The sequence below is a fragment of the Lichenostomus cassidix genome, chromosome 4A (genome assembly GCF_008360975.1).
Source record: "Lichenostomus cassidix isolate B80296 chromosome 4A, HeHo_3.0, whole genome shotgun sequence".
NCBI lineage: Eukaryota > Metazoa > Chordata > Aves > Passeriformes > Meliphagidae > Lichenostomus > Lichenostomus cassidix.
The window spans coordinates 9,440,421-9,456,799 of record NC_139485.1 but is presented as its reverse complement, the minus strand read 5'-3'; the positions used below and the strand labels follow the sequence as shown (position 1 = coordinate 9,456,799).

The 16,379-nt window shown below is 39.7% G+C and overlaps 1 protein-coding gene across 6 annotated transcripts in view; it reads right to left on the bottom strand.

Annotated features, from left to right (window-relative positions):
- The window catches only part of TENM1 (teneurin transmembrane protein 1), a 452,127-nt gene that overhangs the window by 96,767 nt on the left and 338,981 nt on the right, over nt 1–16,379 (bottom strand). For all 6 annotated transcript variants that reach the window (XM_085060418.1, XM_085060417.1, XM_085060421.1 and 3 more), the window contains one exon: nt 2,198–2,383. In XM_085060418.1, coding sequence (XP_084916544.1) covers nt 2,198–2,383 — 186 coding nt within the window. The remainder of the gene's footprint in view (nt 1–2,197; nt 2,384–16,379) is intronic.

Genomic DNA, 16,379 nt, shown 5'->3' with positions numbered 1-16,379 from the left:
GAGAGTCTGACCCTCTTGCTCAGAAAAACTGGAGATGGGTGGCACTATTTTCTCTTATGGAGTGCTGGAAGATGCTACTCTAAAACAGCATGAATTTGGCAACCACCAAATATACTACAAAAGCCAATTATTTGCCTCTTTCAGGGAGCTGGAGGAAAGGGCAGGATGTGAGAGCTCTTTTAGGTAATGTGGATGTTTTTCCACATTGAATCACTGTCCTGCTGAGTTAATTAATTTCTTGTACATGATTATAATTTGCTGCTGTGTGTGGTTATCCTCTAAGTCTATAAACGTAATAAAATGAATGCCTACATGCTTTTATTATTACCTAGTTCAGAAGAAATAAAATAAGAAACTCAAAATGAGCACTCAGGTCTGTCTGAACTAATGGTGAGTTTGGTATTGCAGTGAGCAGCATTTTTGGAAGGGGATGTGCATCCCTGCTCTGCTCAGAGTGGCCCAGGCTCAGGGACTGCTGTCACACTGGGGGAAGGTCCTTGCACTGACATGAGTGAGCAGAACCTGCGGCAAGGCATGGGAATCAAATGAACAGCACCAGACACAAAGCAACATCAAATTTAACTCTTGTATCAAATGATTTGAAGAGAACTAGATCACATCTGGCACAGACAGCTTTAGAAAGAAAGAGCATTTCTCTATCAAAAGAAACTTACTTCAAGCATAAATGACAAAAAAAATTATTTTTGTTCTCATGGGAGACAGTATCAACACAAGCTTTTTAGCAAGTCCTCAGCTTTGCCATTACTTTGGATGGTAAACAAGAGCAAAAAATGGATTTGCCTAACACAGCACATCAGATGGCCCTGTAAAACATGCTTACATTGCTACAACTTTGCAAATGAGTTGAGCACATTACTTATTAAAAACTGCATTTTCTGCTGTAAATCTCTCTCTGTCTCCATGTGTGCATATATATCTATATATATCTCCACAAACAAATGTGTCATCTATTCTGGGAACTTAGCAGTACAGAAGCTCAAACAAGATGGGTAACAGGAAACACTCCATTCCCAATACTTTTATATAGTTTAATTTTTTTTTTGAATGCTGATATGAAAAACTTACCTTGAACAGCATCTAAGTAGTGAGCTTAAAAAAGAAAAGAACAAAACTGAGATGGATCAAACTTCTGTACCAAATGAAAATACATTTGCTTATGGCTTGACACCCATGGGTTAGATATAAAATGTCTCCCTCTTCCTGCAGGCAGATGTGTTCCTGCTGCTGTGCCCAGAACATTGTGTTTGTGATCGTTCTCCATTTGATGACAAGCGTGCAGGGGCCACACCTGGCACTGCCTACAATGGGAAGAGCTGGTCTATTCATCTTTTTAAGTATTTTGGCCCTTCTCTGGATTTGCTCTAAGTGATCTTTAGAAAATTAGGCTGTTCCTCCATCACAAACCTAATTCTTGATTTAGCAAACCTGATTTAGTAAATTCTAGAGCCAGGCAATGAATTATCTTAAAACAATCAAGATAAAGATAACACATTCTAGACTTTTTCCAAGAAACAAATGTGAGAGCTTGCTTATGCTGCTCATCTCTGAAAATTAGATAATAACCTTACTTTGGGACATTTTAGGGAGAAACACTCTTAGACTTTGCAAAAAACTGTTGAATATCATTAAAATTATAACAGTTACAATTGTATAGTCGACTAATGACTTCTAAAAAGATCTGAAAATTTTACCTTATTAGGAATATTGTTAGAAGTCATCTCTAGAAAAACACTGTGAGCAATATATAAAATATGTAAATCCTCAGACAAAATAGCACGAGATTTAATGCAAGAATTACTTAAGCTAAATAACAGCTTCGTCCCCTCATACCTTCTATTTTTTAAACACTTTTTTTGTTTCTGATTTCAAAATTCACATATGAATACATCCCAAAGGTATGTTAGGACTGAGATATCTTTCCTTTCTATGTTTGGGTTTTTTTTCCCAAAAATTAATTAATTCACGTTACTTCCTCTATATAGAAAACTGTGCCAAATTGTATATTCTGTGGGACAAACAGTGTGCAAGAGGCACCATTTTTACACCTGGCTGAGTTTTCCCAAACTGATTTCAATCAGAACAACGGCTACAGCAGAGCTGTGTAGGAGTGGTTTGTAGGATTTTAGGATTGCAGGATTTTATGTATTCCATTTCTTGAGGTACAAAACGCCCTTACCAATGGTGCAGTGGTCCCCTTCCCATCCGGGGCTGCACTCACACTTGCCGTCCCTGCACTGCCCGTGCTCGGCGCAGTGCGAGTGGCAGGTGCGCTCCTCGCAGGTGGGTCCCACCCAGCCCTCCTCGCACTGGCAGATCCCTCTGGAGCACACGCCGTGGCTGCCGCAGTCCAGGGTGCACAGCTCTGCACAGGGAAACAGAAGCACATCATGTGGAAAGCACTTTGGTACTGCAAGCGGACTTTGCATCGACATTAATTCACTTCGGTGCTAATATCACTCATCAGCCGGACCAAGTGTGGGATTTTATCACTCAGGACAGACCTTATGCAAGCTGCCTGCCTCCTTCTTTAGCAGTTACTCGTCAGATCGTTTATTTGTTTGGGGTGGGGACTGCAAATGATGGCTTAGCAGAGGGTAGAGTAACAGGTCTAAACCAGACAAACAATGACATAAGTCCATATCTTTTGACTGATTTCTTCTGCGACTCAATTCTAAAATGTCTTACAAATGCAAATATTGTGAGCTGAATTAGAGGACAGAGTGGCACATAAAATACATAAAAGCAAACCAATCTTTCAGACATTCAAATGTTTGTAGTGATGACAAAATTGCCTTCACTTAGACTACAGAGAGCCACCAGAAAGGTAACAGGGAGTGAGAGGCAAGGCAAGCACCTCACTCTGACAGCAGTATACAACATTAAATGACCTACAGACCATTCAGATCTCCCTAGCTCTAAAATGGCTTTCAAGGATTCAGGCTTTTTTTTATCCTTTGACCTTCATGAGTCAACTGCTAAGAAACCAGAAAAGCTGTTTCAAGAAATACCTCCTTCATTGCCCTTGGAAGAATTTCTCTACCTGGGCACTGTAGCACAGCTCTGATCATGAAGTGGAATGAAAGTACAGAATTGTTTCAATACATCACCATATACCTATTGCAAATCTACTTCCACTTATACTGAAGTTGTTCTGTGAAACGAATGGTTTAATTATAGAAAGGTTCTATGTAGTTTGAATTTATTTAGAATAATTATTGTAAAGAGACAGAATTTGCTTGTTCCGCAATTAACCTGCTACAGAAATGACTCCTCCTTCCTCTTGGAAAGCAGCAGATAGCATTTAAAGTATAAGGCAAACACTCATGTCTGCTCTGATTTCAAATGTCAGTGCTACATATTCATACTTGTGGCAAGATTTTTCCCTTGACAGATTTTAAACAATGATCATTTAGATCTTGGAACTATTGTATATAAACATTCTTAAAAGCATTTGTAGTGACAAATGCTGTCACTTACATACCAAGAAAAGTTTTCAAATTTTAAATTGAAATCTTATCTTGCCATGATTTTAACGCAAAGGAAAAAGCAGCACAGACGTGCTGGGCTCTGTCTTGAGTGAGAGCTTAGCCCTTATTTTTAATAGCCAGGGTAAAAGCACAGAACACAACCAAAAGGATGGGTGAGTGACAAACTGCAAGAGCATTGTCAAACTCAAATTCAGGAGCAGAAGGCATGGTAAAGAAAGTCACACAAAATTCAGTAACAGCAACTGCAAAGCACTGTCCTTAGGAAGTCAAAATCAGCTACATAAAAAATAAATAAATTTACTATTCAGATAGGGACTTGCATTATATGGGACTACAAGACAAAAATAATTATCATATGATTCTATGATATTCCTGAAAAAGAGTATGTAAGACAACAAAAGGGACTGCTCTGTTATATTAAAATGAAAAATGTGCTGAGTCTGGGGCATTATCCCTTAGAAAGTCTTGACTGCTGCCTGCTGATCATGTATTAATCTACTGCTTCATGCCTTGGACTGCCTGCCTGCAGGTACTGGGAAGGATTTCTTCCCCCTTGCTGCATAATTTGTCTTGGCTCTTTTGTTTGGTTTGTTTGCTCCTCAGAAACCTGGGAGATCCCTCAGAGGACTACAGGAGGACTTGCTTTCTTGTTCCACTGGTACTGAAGCTGTCCAAATACTTGCTCCTATGATCAGGAAGAAAACTGATCCCACGAGATAACCAAAGAATCATCCCCAAGCCAGACTGGCAGAGGATCACTGGATTTTTTGAACCTTTCTTTCCAGCTTGAGGCACAGGCCTACCCCTGAGAATTAAATCTGACAAATTATCTGCTACTTTAAGAATTTAGGCTGCTAGGGGGATGCCTTTGATCTCCCCTGATCTCCCTCTAGTTCATTATAATTATTGTTTTTGATATTTTACTTCAAGTGGCAAAGATTGTTAAGGGGATATTAAGAAATATTGTGTTGTTTACAATATGCTGAGGTAGGTGGAACTGATGGTCTTTTTGACTCTTCTGCACTGAGATTCTACCACACAGATTTTTGCAGTTGGGGGAATGGCTTTGTTCAACTAATTCCAAAACTTCAGGGAAGATTGCAGGCATTGGAATACAGAAGTGGCAATGGCTGAAGTGGGAAAACAAAGTGATACATAGAGTTTCTGACCCTGTCAGCAGCTCTAGCAGCTCCTGCCACTTCTCTATCTGTAAATAGACCAAAGAATCAGCTGTGGAAAACCTTGAACACATTCCCACACATGGCATGCATGGCTGCATCCCCCGTCTGTCTACCCCACAGAATCTAATCATGAGAAACTCATCTTCCAAACAAACAAAAGAAATAACAGCATGGAGCTGAAGGCAATGTAGCCACATCCCTACCACAGGGACAGGGATAGATCTTGCACATGTTCCCATTTTAAAACTACATAATTAAACAGACATTAATATATCAGAAAGTTTTCCACTGTTTCCCCCACATTTCACAAAAGGAATAAAATGTTTAAACACAACTTAGTCTCCTAATTTTTAATGAAGTGGAGATACTAGATTACCTATCTTATCTAAAAATATCCTAGGTCAGTCCATATACAGTGTTCACTCATAAGGCCTCTTCTTTTTCCTTATATTTTTCCACGTAAGATCACACTGAAATGAACTTAATGAGGTCTTGCCTTTCCTTCTAACAATGCATTTTCCCTCCAAAACATTGAGTCTAAATGTTCTTTAATGAAAATCAAACCAAATTTTGTAAGCACCAGATGTAATGAAATGAGGTTTCTTAGTTTGGACCAGACACTGTCCTCAGTTACCCTAGCTGACCTGCACTTCAGCCAACTCACACTTTATGGTCATTGAGGCAACCTTGAGACTTACATTCTTTTTGGTGATTTCATAAGGCTTCAGAAATGTTGTTTACCGTGATAATGTATTCTTCTGCCATGCAAATCCAAGATTCTCCACAGACTTCTCATGCAAAGCAAGGGAAATCAAGCCTAACATCATCCCATTAATGCTGTGGTAGAACATGCAGTTTTAATCCACAGCTAATTCAAACAACTAAGATCAAAAAAAGGATTATCAGTTCAGGTTGTCCTGGTTTTAAATGCAAAACTATATTACTTAACTCCTCCTGTAGATAGATAAACAAGCCCAGAAACCTCTGTTAGCAGGGAGCCATATTAACATATTAACTGGCCAGAATGAGATATTCCAGTGAGGAACCAACTGCATTGGGAAATTATAAGTAAATTTAAATATGTAAATAGTGTCAAATAAAGCTGAAGTGGCAAAAATTCTGACAGAAGTGAAGTTAGACAGCAAGTCAGACATGATGCAGCTGTTCAGCTCACTGGAGCATCTCCCTCCTTCCAAAGCAGTTGGTCCTACAGGACATAGAAGCACCACGAAATGCAGCAGGGCCAGCATGGTGGGGAAAGGGCTTTGAGTTGTGGGTCAGTGCAGCAGCTGAGACAGCCAAAGATGTCTTCTCTGACTGAAACAGCTATTCCAGTCTTCCTCCTCTCCATCCATCTCCTGACTCTGTGATCCCTGCCTAGTGCTTAGCATGTGAAACTGGTGAGATTATTCAGATCATGGAACTGTCAGATAATTACTCCTTTTATTTTCCTGGGTTAATACCTGACAGCTTGCTGAGCTAAATCAGCCCAAGGAAGGATCCAAGAAGCAACACGGGCAGGGCAAGGAAGGCGATGCAGATCCCAGCCTGGACAGAGACTACCCTGCTGAGGAGCCACAAGCTGTGCCATCATCTGACTGCAAAGGGCAAGAGCAAGGAGGTGACTTCTGTAAGGTACCAAGGGAGGCAGGTGACAAAGCTACAGTTTGGATTAGTCGACTCAGGGATATCACATCACAAGCCTTTCTGTTTGCTGTTCCATTAATTGCCACTCATTCTTACAATGTTCCTCAACCACGCTGGTGCTTAGGCTTGTAGGCTTCCACAATCCACCTCTCCTCTCCCACCCCTCTTTGTCCTGGTTTAGTGGGATGTACACCTACCTGCCCGAGCTCTAGGCAGACCTTGTGGGGCAAGCTGGGTTGCAGGCTGGTCTGTGGCTAAGAGACCCACTCCTCACTACGTGTGGATTTTCATGGCTCTCAGGGAGCCAACAGAGTCACCCAAATTCACAGTAATTCATGGCTCTGCACGGTTTTTGTACCTGTTCACTTTGAAATCTGAACGAGGCTCTCTAAATGTAGGTCTGGAAAGTTAATTTGGTTTTTGAAACCAGCCCAGCAGTGCAGAGTCTCTGCGAGCATCATGCTGGCAGAGTGCCGGGAGTTGGCCTCAGCTGACCCCAGCAGCTTCCCCCAGACTTTCATCAAATACAGTTTGCATCAAATCTGAAATTCAGAGTCCTTAGACTTACACCAATTAATGAAGTAGAGACTTAAAAAATGTTCAGCTCAGTCTGGAATTTTTACTGACATGTCCTTAATTCTGAATGCTCATTAATTTCTTGGAAAAAGGCAAATGTGAGCTGTGAAGCATTATTTGTACATATTCTTGAGAGGGAGATAAATAGTTCATCATTCCTGAGCGAATCTAAAAAGCATTAAAAATTCACTCCACACTCTTCATTTTAATTACCTAAGTCAACAATGAGTTCTTTCAAATGTGTTTTATAATAAGTTCCTACTTATGTGTTATGAAAAGGGAAATTAAAGCTAAATATTTTATAATTTGTAATGATAAGAGAAGATTTTAATGTTAATTCAACATATGTCAGAAATAGCTCCTAGAAAATCATGCTAAGAATACAAAACTATATGTAAACAAAAGTGGCCAAATACTACGAAACACTCATAATACTTTTGTTCAGTGGTGAGTCTTGTTCTACAGACAGTCTAAACTTTCAGTCTTACATTAATAATTTTGCTATCCATTTTTTAATAAGTGGTTTTCCATAAAGATTAGAAATTAATCTACCCTGACGTTCACCCAATAAGCTTAACTGCTAGAGGCAGCAAAAAAATCACCTATCTAGACCTAATAAAGCAGTTTTTTCAATTTAAATATACATTGCATTTAATAAGTTTGCATGATAATTTCAACAATGTTCCTGAGCTTTTTTAAATTACCTTCCTGCTGTGTCCTGGAGACAACTCTGTTCTAGCTTTAATTTTCAGCAACTGACTTTATTAATATAATTTTTTACACCACAAAAAATTTAAAAAATGTAAAGTTTTAGGAGTTTCAAGAGCACTTGAGTTTTTTTTTTTTTTCCTGTAAAACCTACTGGAAATTTGTTCCCCTTAGAGAAGGTTACCTAGAAGCACACTGTAGAGGTTTCATGCCCACATCAAATTTCACATGTCTGTACTAGAAGAGATGTTATTTTTATGGTACAGCTTGTATTCTTTTCCCAATTCACATAAATTTCTTTGGCAATCTGGATGTTAACTGCATCTGATCTTGGCTTTTCCAATGGTGTCACTATGTGTTAGTTAGGTGTGCACTTTTTTACATTCTTAGTCAACCACAGCTATGCCAATAAACCATCTCTGGAAGTGTTCAAGGCCAGGTTGGATGGGGCTTGGATTATCCTGGTCTTGTGGAAGATGCCCCTGTCCCTGGCAGGGGAGTTGGAATTGGATAATCTTTAAGATGCTCTCTAAGCCAAACCATTCTGTGATCTATGATCAACCCAGGGACAGCATTTTCAGAGGCAACACAGCAGTACTACATGGGTTACACCAGTGTTCAGTGGCACCTGCTCTTTAAGCTTGAGATGGAAATCAAAGGGACTTGCAAGTGTCTTCAAACATTAATGTGGAAGTCTTTCTCTGTCAGCTGCCAAGTTTTGTGAACATATTCCCTTTGGAAAACTGAAGTCAGGCTCCTGTGTGGAGATGCAGCAATGGTGCATTGCCCATCTCTTCCCTATCCTCCACACCACTGAGCAACACGTGATGGGAACTTGCTGTAGAACTTATAGTGAAATTCAGTGTAATCAGAAATATATCAATCTGGCATCACCAAATAACTGATCTATTTTAACATAAATTTATAGAGAATAGAGCTGCAAAGGACTTCACAGGATCATCTATTATTGTTGTAAACTAAATCATACCTGGCATCCCTTACAAGCTCCCAGCAACAGAGAACCTATGACAGTCAACTCATACCACTACCAGACTATCTGCACAGACAAATACTCAACCTGAATTTCTCTTGCTGCAATACTCCTTAGCCTTCTCTTCATGCATGCTAATATCTGACACTGAAATATATTAAAGGTCATCTTACAACACCACAACAATGTGTTACAGCTGGGTGAATAAATTCAAAGCAACTCTTTCTGCAAAACTATTGCATTGAATTTATTCTCCTATATCTCTCCAAAATAATTTTCACAGTCATTTCCAAAGATTCTGCCCTTGCCTAAAGTGGGACATGGTGGCCCATCTCAACAAAAGACTCAAAGAGTGAGATTCATCTCACCTGAATTGAAACATTTGCGTCTGAAATACTTTTTTATTACAGTCTGTTACCAGACTTGAATACCTAAATTTATTCAGCTATTGATATTTATCCTTTCTGACACTGTCACGAAGCAAGACTGTAGCAAGCATATAAAGCTATGTTAAGCCAAAGAAGAATTATTTGGAAAAAATCTTAAGGAGAAAACAAGTCCTACTCTAAATTGCATCTGCCCTGATTTCTGGCACTGAATGATGTTAGAGAGGCTCATAATATATTCCAACTATTTAGTTTTCCATGCATTACACAAACATGGACATGCCTAAGCACCCTTTTCATGTGCCTTGGTGATGTTTTCTATTACTTAAATTCATATTAAGTACCCCCTTTCCCTCATGATTACATGACTGATAACCTGTTTCTATTTTCTCTTCAGCAGATCTGTGGGTTTTGCTATGAAATGAATTAGTGATTCCAGAAAATAAGCTTTTGGGTGGTCTTGCTAGCATTTAAAATCCAGCACAGCTGAAGTCTGAGTAAGGGACTGGTCCAGGCACTCTTCATGTTTTCCCCAACATTATTTCAGGAGTTGCTCTACCAGGAAGCAAAGAGGCACTTCAGGATGTTGGATCTTGCCCAAGAGTTGCAAAAAAGAACTCCTGAATAGTCATTAACTTCAGAAAATAAATTGGAGGGAGGATGGGGGAGGAATATGTAAACTTTACACAGCCCTGACTATTACTTGGGATAATTCAGACAAAATTATTGCTCAATGATCAACTATATCTACCAAAGGCAAAACTCCCCCAAAACTTCTTCATTCCCCAAACATTACTTCATTTTAAACTTTCCTGCTGTAAGCTCTATGTAGAAAACCTTTCTGATATCTTGCCTCGCAGATATCTAACTACCTTTCTTATCTTCTTACCACAGGCCACAACATATAAAATAAACCCACTGGAACTAAAATGCCTATCCTCACTGTTTGTTACTCAGAACGTTTCACTATCCATATAGTGGTGGTTTTAATTGCTTTCTGGAAATAATCCTACCATCATCTCATTGAACTTATTCCTGATGCATTAGGTACTCTATAAATAACTCTTCTGTCCTCTAGTAGGAAGGTTGCCATTAGCACTATTGTGTATCACAAAATATATGAATGCAATTGCATTTAAAAAAGCCCTGTAAGGTAGTTTCTGATAATGCTACATCTATTTAGAAGTATCTTTTCTAAACTGGAAGCCTCAATTTACTTGAAAATTTATTTGTGTAGAAAAGTAATCAGTGGACAGAAAGGTTTAGAGGGCAACTACAACAGAGGCTGGGGAAATGACAGAGCAACTTTCTCCCCTTCTCAGATCTTTTATCACACTTTTTTCATCTAGCTTTATTTTTCATCTGATGAAGATTTTCTTCCTGATCCAAATCCCATTTCTATATATAAAAAACCTCACCCTATATCGATTTCTCTGTGGTTCAAAATGGTATTTTTACAGTACAAAAATTTAATCAATACAGCCTAAAGAAGCTGGACTGGTAATGGTAAACATACTAACAGATATTTCATTTCAGGCAGCCAAAGCACTGAAAATTGATACCACTGAAAAGCATTCCTCATTTGCCACTGGGAACATCTCTGTTTACCCAGCCATAGCACTGGTGTAAAGGAGAATACAATTATGCTGGGCTTGCCACACAAGAGACTTCAACTGCAGGATCTGTCTCTTTCTTAGAGATTATACAGGTTGGCAGGTCAGTGTGGGCAACGTTTAAAATAAATGAGCAGAAGTGTAACCTAATAGCAAGGAAGATGAGACTGACACAGGGGTGAGGAGAACCACACAGAATTCTGACCAGGACATTTAAAAATACCATTGCCCTAGTAAATGTGGAATTTCCTTGTCAAATTTGGTCCTGTTTTATAATTTGTCTTCACTGTTTCATTTCAAGTTGTACTTGTAGCAAAGCAGTGAGATGTCAGTCATCACTGGAGACTTATACTCTGACTAACAAGCTCTGAAACCCTTCTCAACACCCCAAGAACCACGAAAGGAAGTGCTGTGCAACGTCTACCTTGTTCGATATATTGTTTGATCAGGGGACTGGTATGAAAGCAGTCCAGAACAATCTGTCAGGAGCAGTAATGAGTGAGATGAAAGCAATGCCTTTGTATTCACTCACAGAGGGGAAAATGCAATTCACAGCTCCTCAGACTGAAAAGCCAGTTGTGCAGGAAAAATAGGAAACCTGTTGAGCAAGTGACAGACCATGAGAATTGGGGAAGGCATGAGGCCTGTGAGAACAGTGAGAAATATGGAGAACAACCATGGCTTTGTGGGGAAAAAGGAAATAGGCAAGAGATGGCTCAGTAGGCACATTCAATAAAGCTGTCTCACAAGTACAGCCTGAACTAATACAGCATCAAAAGAAAATAAAGATTTTGAGACACCTATTTTCAGCAAAAGTTCACCAGACTGTCTAGGGGGATCAGGAGGGTCTTTATATAAGCACTACATCTTTTGTGGTACACAGAACAACTATTGTTAACACTGACTTGGACTCTGCTCAGAACATAAAGTTTTCCACAATTATTTAATTACTAAGTTTAATTAGTAATATCCAGTAAAGAACTACTGCTTTATTTAAGCATTATTTGCCTCAAGTAGGGACCATTTTTTTATTCACTGGCTTACAGGATGACCTTTGGATACAGGTCCGCTCACAAAAATTGTGCTGGTCTGTGCTCAGAATGTTAGATGTACTTGCTGACTTCAGTAATGAAGATATATTTCACTTATCCTATTTCAAAAGAGCTCAAAATGCTGAAAAGGTGGGCATTGACTCTGTTACTCAATTCAGATTCATCTGTGTAAAAGCAATGGCAGCCCACAAGTGACAGAGATGCCATTGTTGCCTAAATCAGACACAGAGTAGGCACTTAAAAGAAGAGGGGATAATGATTTGCAGAATGTACATCTACACACTGGGACTGAATGCTTTTAAAGGAATGTATTTTATTTTTATCTTTTTTTTTTTTTTCTTTTTTTACTGAAGAGCCGGTCTGTATGGACAAGACAGAAACCTGTTAAGCCTGAAGAAGCTTCAGGGTGACCCAATTGTGGCCTCCCAGTACCTGAAGGGAGCCTGCAAGGAAGGTGAAGAGGGACTGTGGACAAGGGCATATAGTGACAGGACACAGGGAAATGGCTTTAAACTGAAATAGGGTAGGTTTGGATTAGGTATTAGGAAGAAATTCTTAACTCTGAGGGTGGTGAGGCCTTGGCACAGGTTGCCCAAAGAAGCTGTGGGTGCTCCATCCCTGGAAGTGTTCCAGGCCGGGTTGGATGGGGCTTGGAGCAACCTGGTCTGGTGGAAGGTGTCCCTGTCCACAGCAGGGAAGTTGCAGGGAGCCTTCAAACCCAAGTCATTCTACGATTCAATGGAACAGAGAATCAACTACAATAAGGCTTTGGTCTCTGTGTTCCCAAAAATCAATCTGTATTACAGAAAAGACAAGTGGGAGAAATCAAAGGTCATTATCAGCTTTTACGTAACAGCTCAGGTTCACAGTCATGAGCAAACACAGATGAAGAAGCTGGCCTTGCTTCCTCCTGTTCTAGCCCAAATAAACAGTTCCTTGGACAAACCCAGCAGTGAGGCACAGTGAGCTCCTGCACAAAACCAAGGAATGTGGCCTCAATTAGCACAAGCTCCCCAGCACTCAGCACCTGCCTATGAACACTGTGTCCATCCACAGACAGGGAGAAACATCCCTGCGTTCACAGCTCAGCCCGTGCAGGTGAGTGCAGAGACAGAGCAGCTCCCAGTAAATAAACCAGAATTTCCTCTGTGTCAGCAGCACAAACAGAAATAGCAGCACGCATCTGGCAGCTGCTGCTCTGCCTGGCTGCTGCCAAACCAAAGGTAAAGCTCATGACTTGCATTTTTCCTGTGCAGCCTGGTACCAGCTCCTCAGAGCTGGCAGAGGCACCACCAGGCTGGCCACCCTTCCTCAGGGGGTTTCTGAATTCAGCACATGGGGGACCAGAGCAGGAGTTGAACAATCACATGTTATGTGAACAATCAGCCCTCTGCACTCTGTCAGAAAATGATTCTGGATCCCAAGGTGAGAGACACTATTTTAACAATTTGTTTATAAAATAGCCAAGGCTTCCTGGACTGAAGAGTGACATGCCCAAATGTACACTGGAGCTACAAGATACAAGGAGTTTTTGCTCTATTGCCATTAAAATATCCTTGGATAATTAGTATAAATTTAATTTTATTTAAAACATATTACTCGAGCTGAAACACTTAAGCAAATGTCCTTAAGGAGGGCAGACATTGGGAAATCCTTACATGTCTACATATATTATCCTTGCAACAATCTACACAACCAAAACCCTTAGAAATGCAGTATGCAGGGAGAGTTCTCCTGGGTTTGACTTTTATCAACAGCAATTTCCTATTTTCAGAGGAAGTTAAAATTCACAGACTCTGCTGCATAAATATGTTGAAATGATAGCTATTTTTGTACAACTCTTACCATGACAACAAAAAATATTATAAATATCTGCTTTTTAGGGACTGATGCAGCACATTTTGCACAACAGATGTTCTGAAATTCACTGAAGGACAAAACCCCTAGTTTTTCTAGTGCTCTTTTGTACCCTTGCTCTAGAAATTCCCATTGGTGCTTTTCCTGCTGTGAACAAACAGGTCACTCTGACACAAGAACCCTCCTTTAAAAGCTGCTGGTATTGATAATTTGTGAGAGTTTCATCTTTGGATTTGGCTTATCAAATTAAAAATTGAAGATTTTCTGTGTCTCCTCTTCTGTTGTTCATCTAAGCAGCTTTTCCCTTTCTACTGCAGCATCCCCCAGCAGAACATTCCCACAGTTTCTCTACTTCAGAGTTCTCTTTTATAAAGGGTTCTTGTGGAGTACAAGCCTTCCACAGCCAGAATTTCCATCTTGACATTTTCTTGAACACAGACTGTGCACGAAAGACCTTTCCATCCTATACCCTGTCAGTTGTTTTAGTGTGGCTCTTAATCACTGTTCAGTAGATTGACTCCTGTGTAGGTGATGAGGCTGAGACGTAAAAAGGGATGCAGACACTTAACTACAAATTTAGACCCTTAAACCATTTGCTTAGCTTACCTAATTTAAAGGTGCTTGAACCACTTTGGCACCTGAGTTGCTACTAAAATCCCACTTATTTGCCAGGTTTTGCTACTAGAGAATGACAGCAGCTTTACGTTAAGCTCTCTGGTTTTGCAATCTGCAGGACCTTACAGCCATGTTGCCAAGGATCCTAAGGAGCATCACTCTCCTGGGGCTGGCCTAGCACAAAGCACAGGGAGGGGACATTCCTGGGCAGGATGGATTCCCTACAGAGACACAGTGCCATGGAGACAGGGAGGAAAGACTCTGTCAGCTACTCAGTGCAAACAGGACCTTATTGCCATCACCAGAGCAATTTGGGTATCTTGCTCCTGGGAAAGCCAAGAGCTGCTGGGATAGAAGCATCCAAAATTGGGTCTGTGGATTCCACCCTGTGGAAAAAGTAATACCTTGCTGTGGATTAGACTAGGATTTACAGAAGCTGACTTAACGAAATTGCATTTACATTGGAATGAGGAATATTTCCAATAACTGCTGAATGAGGTGCAGACAGCAATAGATTAAGAATCTTCATTTTCAGGAAGAAAAAGGGAAGGAAAGGGCCATTATTTTTGGCATATCTGCAAAATAAGCAGCAATCAGTTGAAAAACACCCCATGTTTCCTCATTGTATATCTCATACCCTTGACTTATCCTATTTCTTAAATCAATACATTACTACATCAGGTATTTTTGGTTCCCTGCAGACTGATTTAAACATGTAGGATAATTAATTTTTATTTGAGTGCTTCTTCACTGCCTTAAATTTCTCATGTTTTAAATCCTGCAGCAACACATATTAAGTGTTCCAGTCTTTAACTAGTATGTTTTTAATAGAAACCTTGCTCACCAGGTATATTTTTGCAAACTCTTGCAGCTCTACAGGAGATACAAATCAAACTAGTCACACGTTTTTTTCTTTTCAATGAAATATACAGTAGTAGGGAAGAGTCTTTGTACAATGTCAGACAATGTACAGCAGGGGAACTTCAATCATCCTTTTAATTAGCAGAGCAGAAATAGGCAAAGCTCCTCACAAATTAGAGGAAGAGGACAGTTAGATGAAATTAAGCAAGTCCATAGTTTCTTAAGAACAAAACCGTGAAGGATGTTTCTAGTGTAATTAAAAAGTTCTTGAGATTTGTCTAAAATAGGGAGCAGAGTAGAAGCATCCTCGTGGAGCTGAGCACTCTATTGAAAATGCACGACATTACATCATGTACTGAGGAAATTTCAAGGCTATTTTCACTACTGCAAGCTCTTTGTAGTGAATATCCTTGTCCTTGGTGAATGAGAATGACTGACACCCATATACTGCAATTTCCTAAACCTGAAGACTTTCTGTTTATGATGAAATGGGTTCACCTAATTATTTTTTCAAGTTGCAGTTTTTGATGTTTAATTTTGAAACCTATTTGAGGTGTCTTGAACTATATTAATACACTGTATTATGCCTTCATTTCTTTTTGAAGCACTTTACTGTAAAAAATGCAGACTTCTAATGATTTTTAAATTACTTCACTCTGCACATATCAATTTACAACAATTACAACATTTTGCATTTTTCGAAGCACTTCAGTTTTAAAGAGGTTTTTTGCTTCAGAAGATATTGAAGGAAGAGGCTGCTGATCCATTTTTACCCTTTGTAAAATTACCACCAATCTTGCTACGAGAGCTTAACCAAAAATAGATATGCTAAATATATACCATCTCCATATAATCATTTTAGGATGAATGTTTTTGTGACTAAGAACTGCCAGTATTCTTTTCCCAATCATAATTAGGTTGCTTCAGTGATATAAATGGATTCAGTGGAATTATGACAAATGTCCTGGAGTAAGGGGACAGAAACTGGCCTACTTTGGCTAAATAGAGTCTAAAGAAATGAATGCAGGACAGGATGTCAGAGGCATCAGCTCTGTCACAGATTTCTCAGTCTATAATATTTTAGGCACAGTACTGCAATTAATTAGTGACTCAGGGCTGGATTCTCACCTGAAACACACTGGGACTGCACTGGTGGTATCACTGCAGTTACACTAATTTATGAAGGCTCTACCCCCCAAACAACTGTGTCATCCATTTTCTCTTGGTATTTCTCTCCCTTAATCTCAAGGCTCCATGTTAAAGGTGTCAATCTGAGAACAGAAGATGAGTTTTTTTGTTCTGTTTGTTGATGCTGCACCTTCAATTAGCTAGAGCTTCCCTTCTACCTGACAGGAGCAGTCAGTACTCACGAGTTTGATTTTT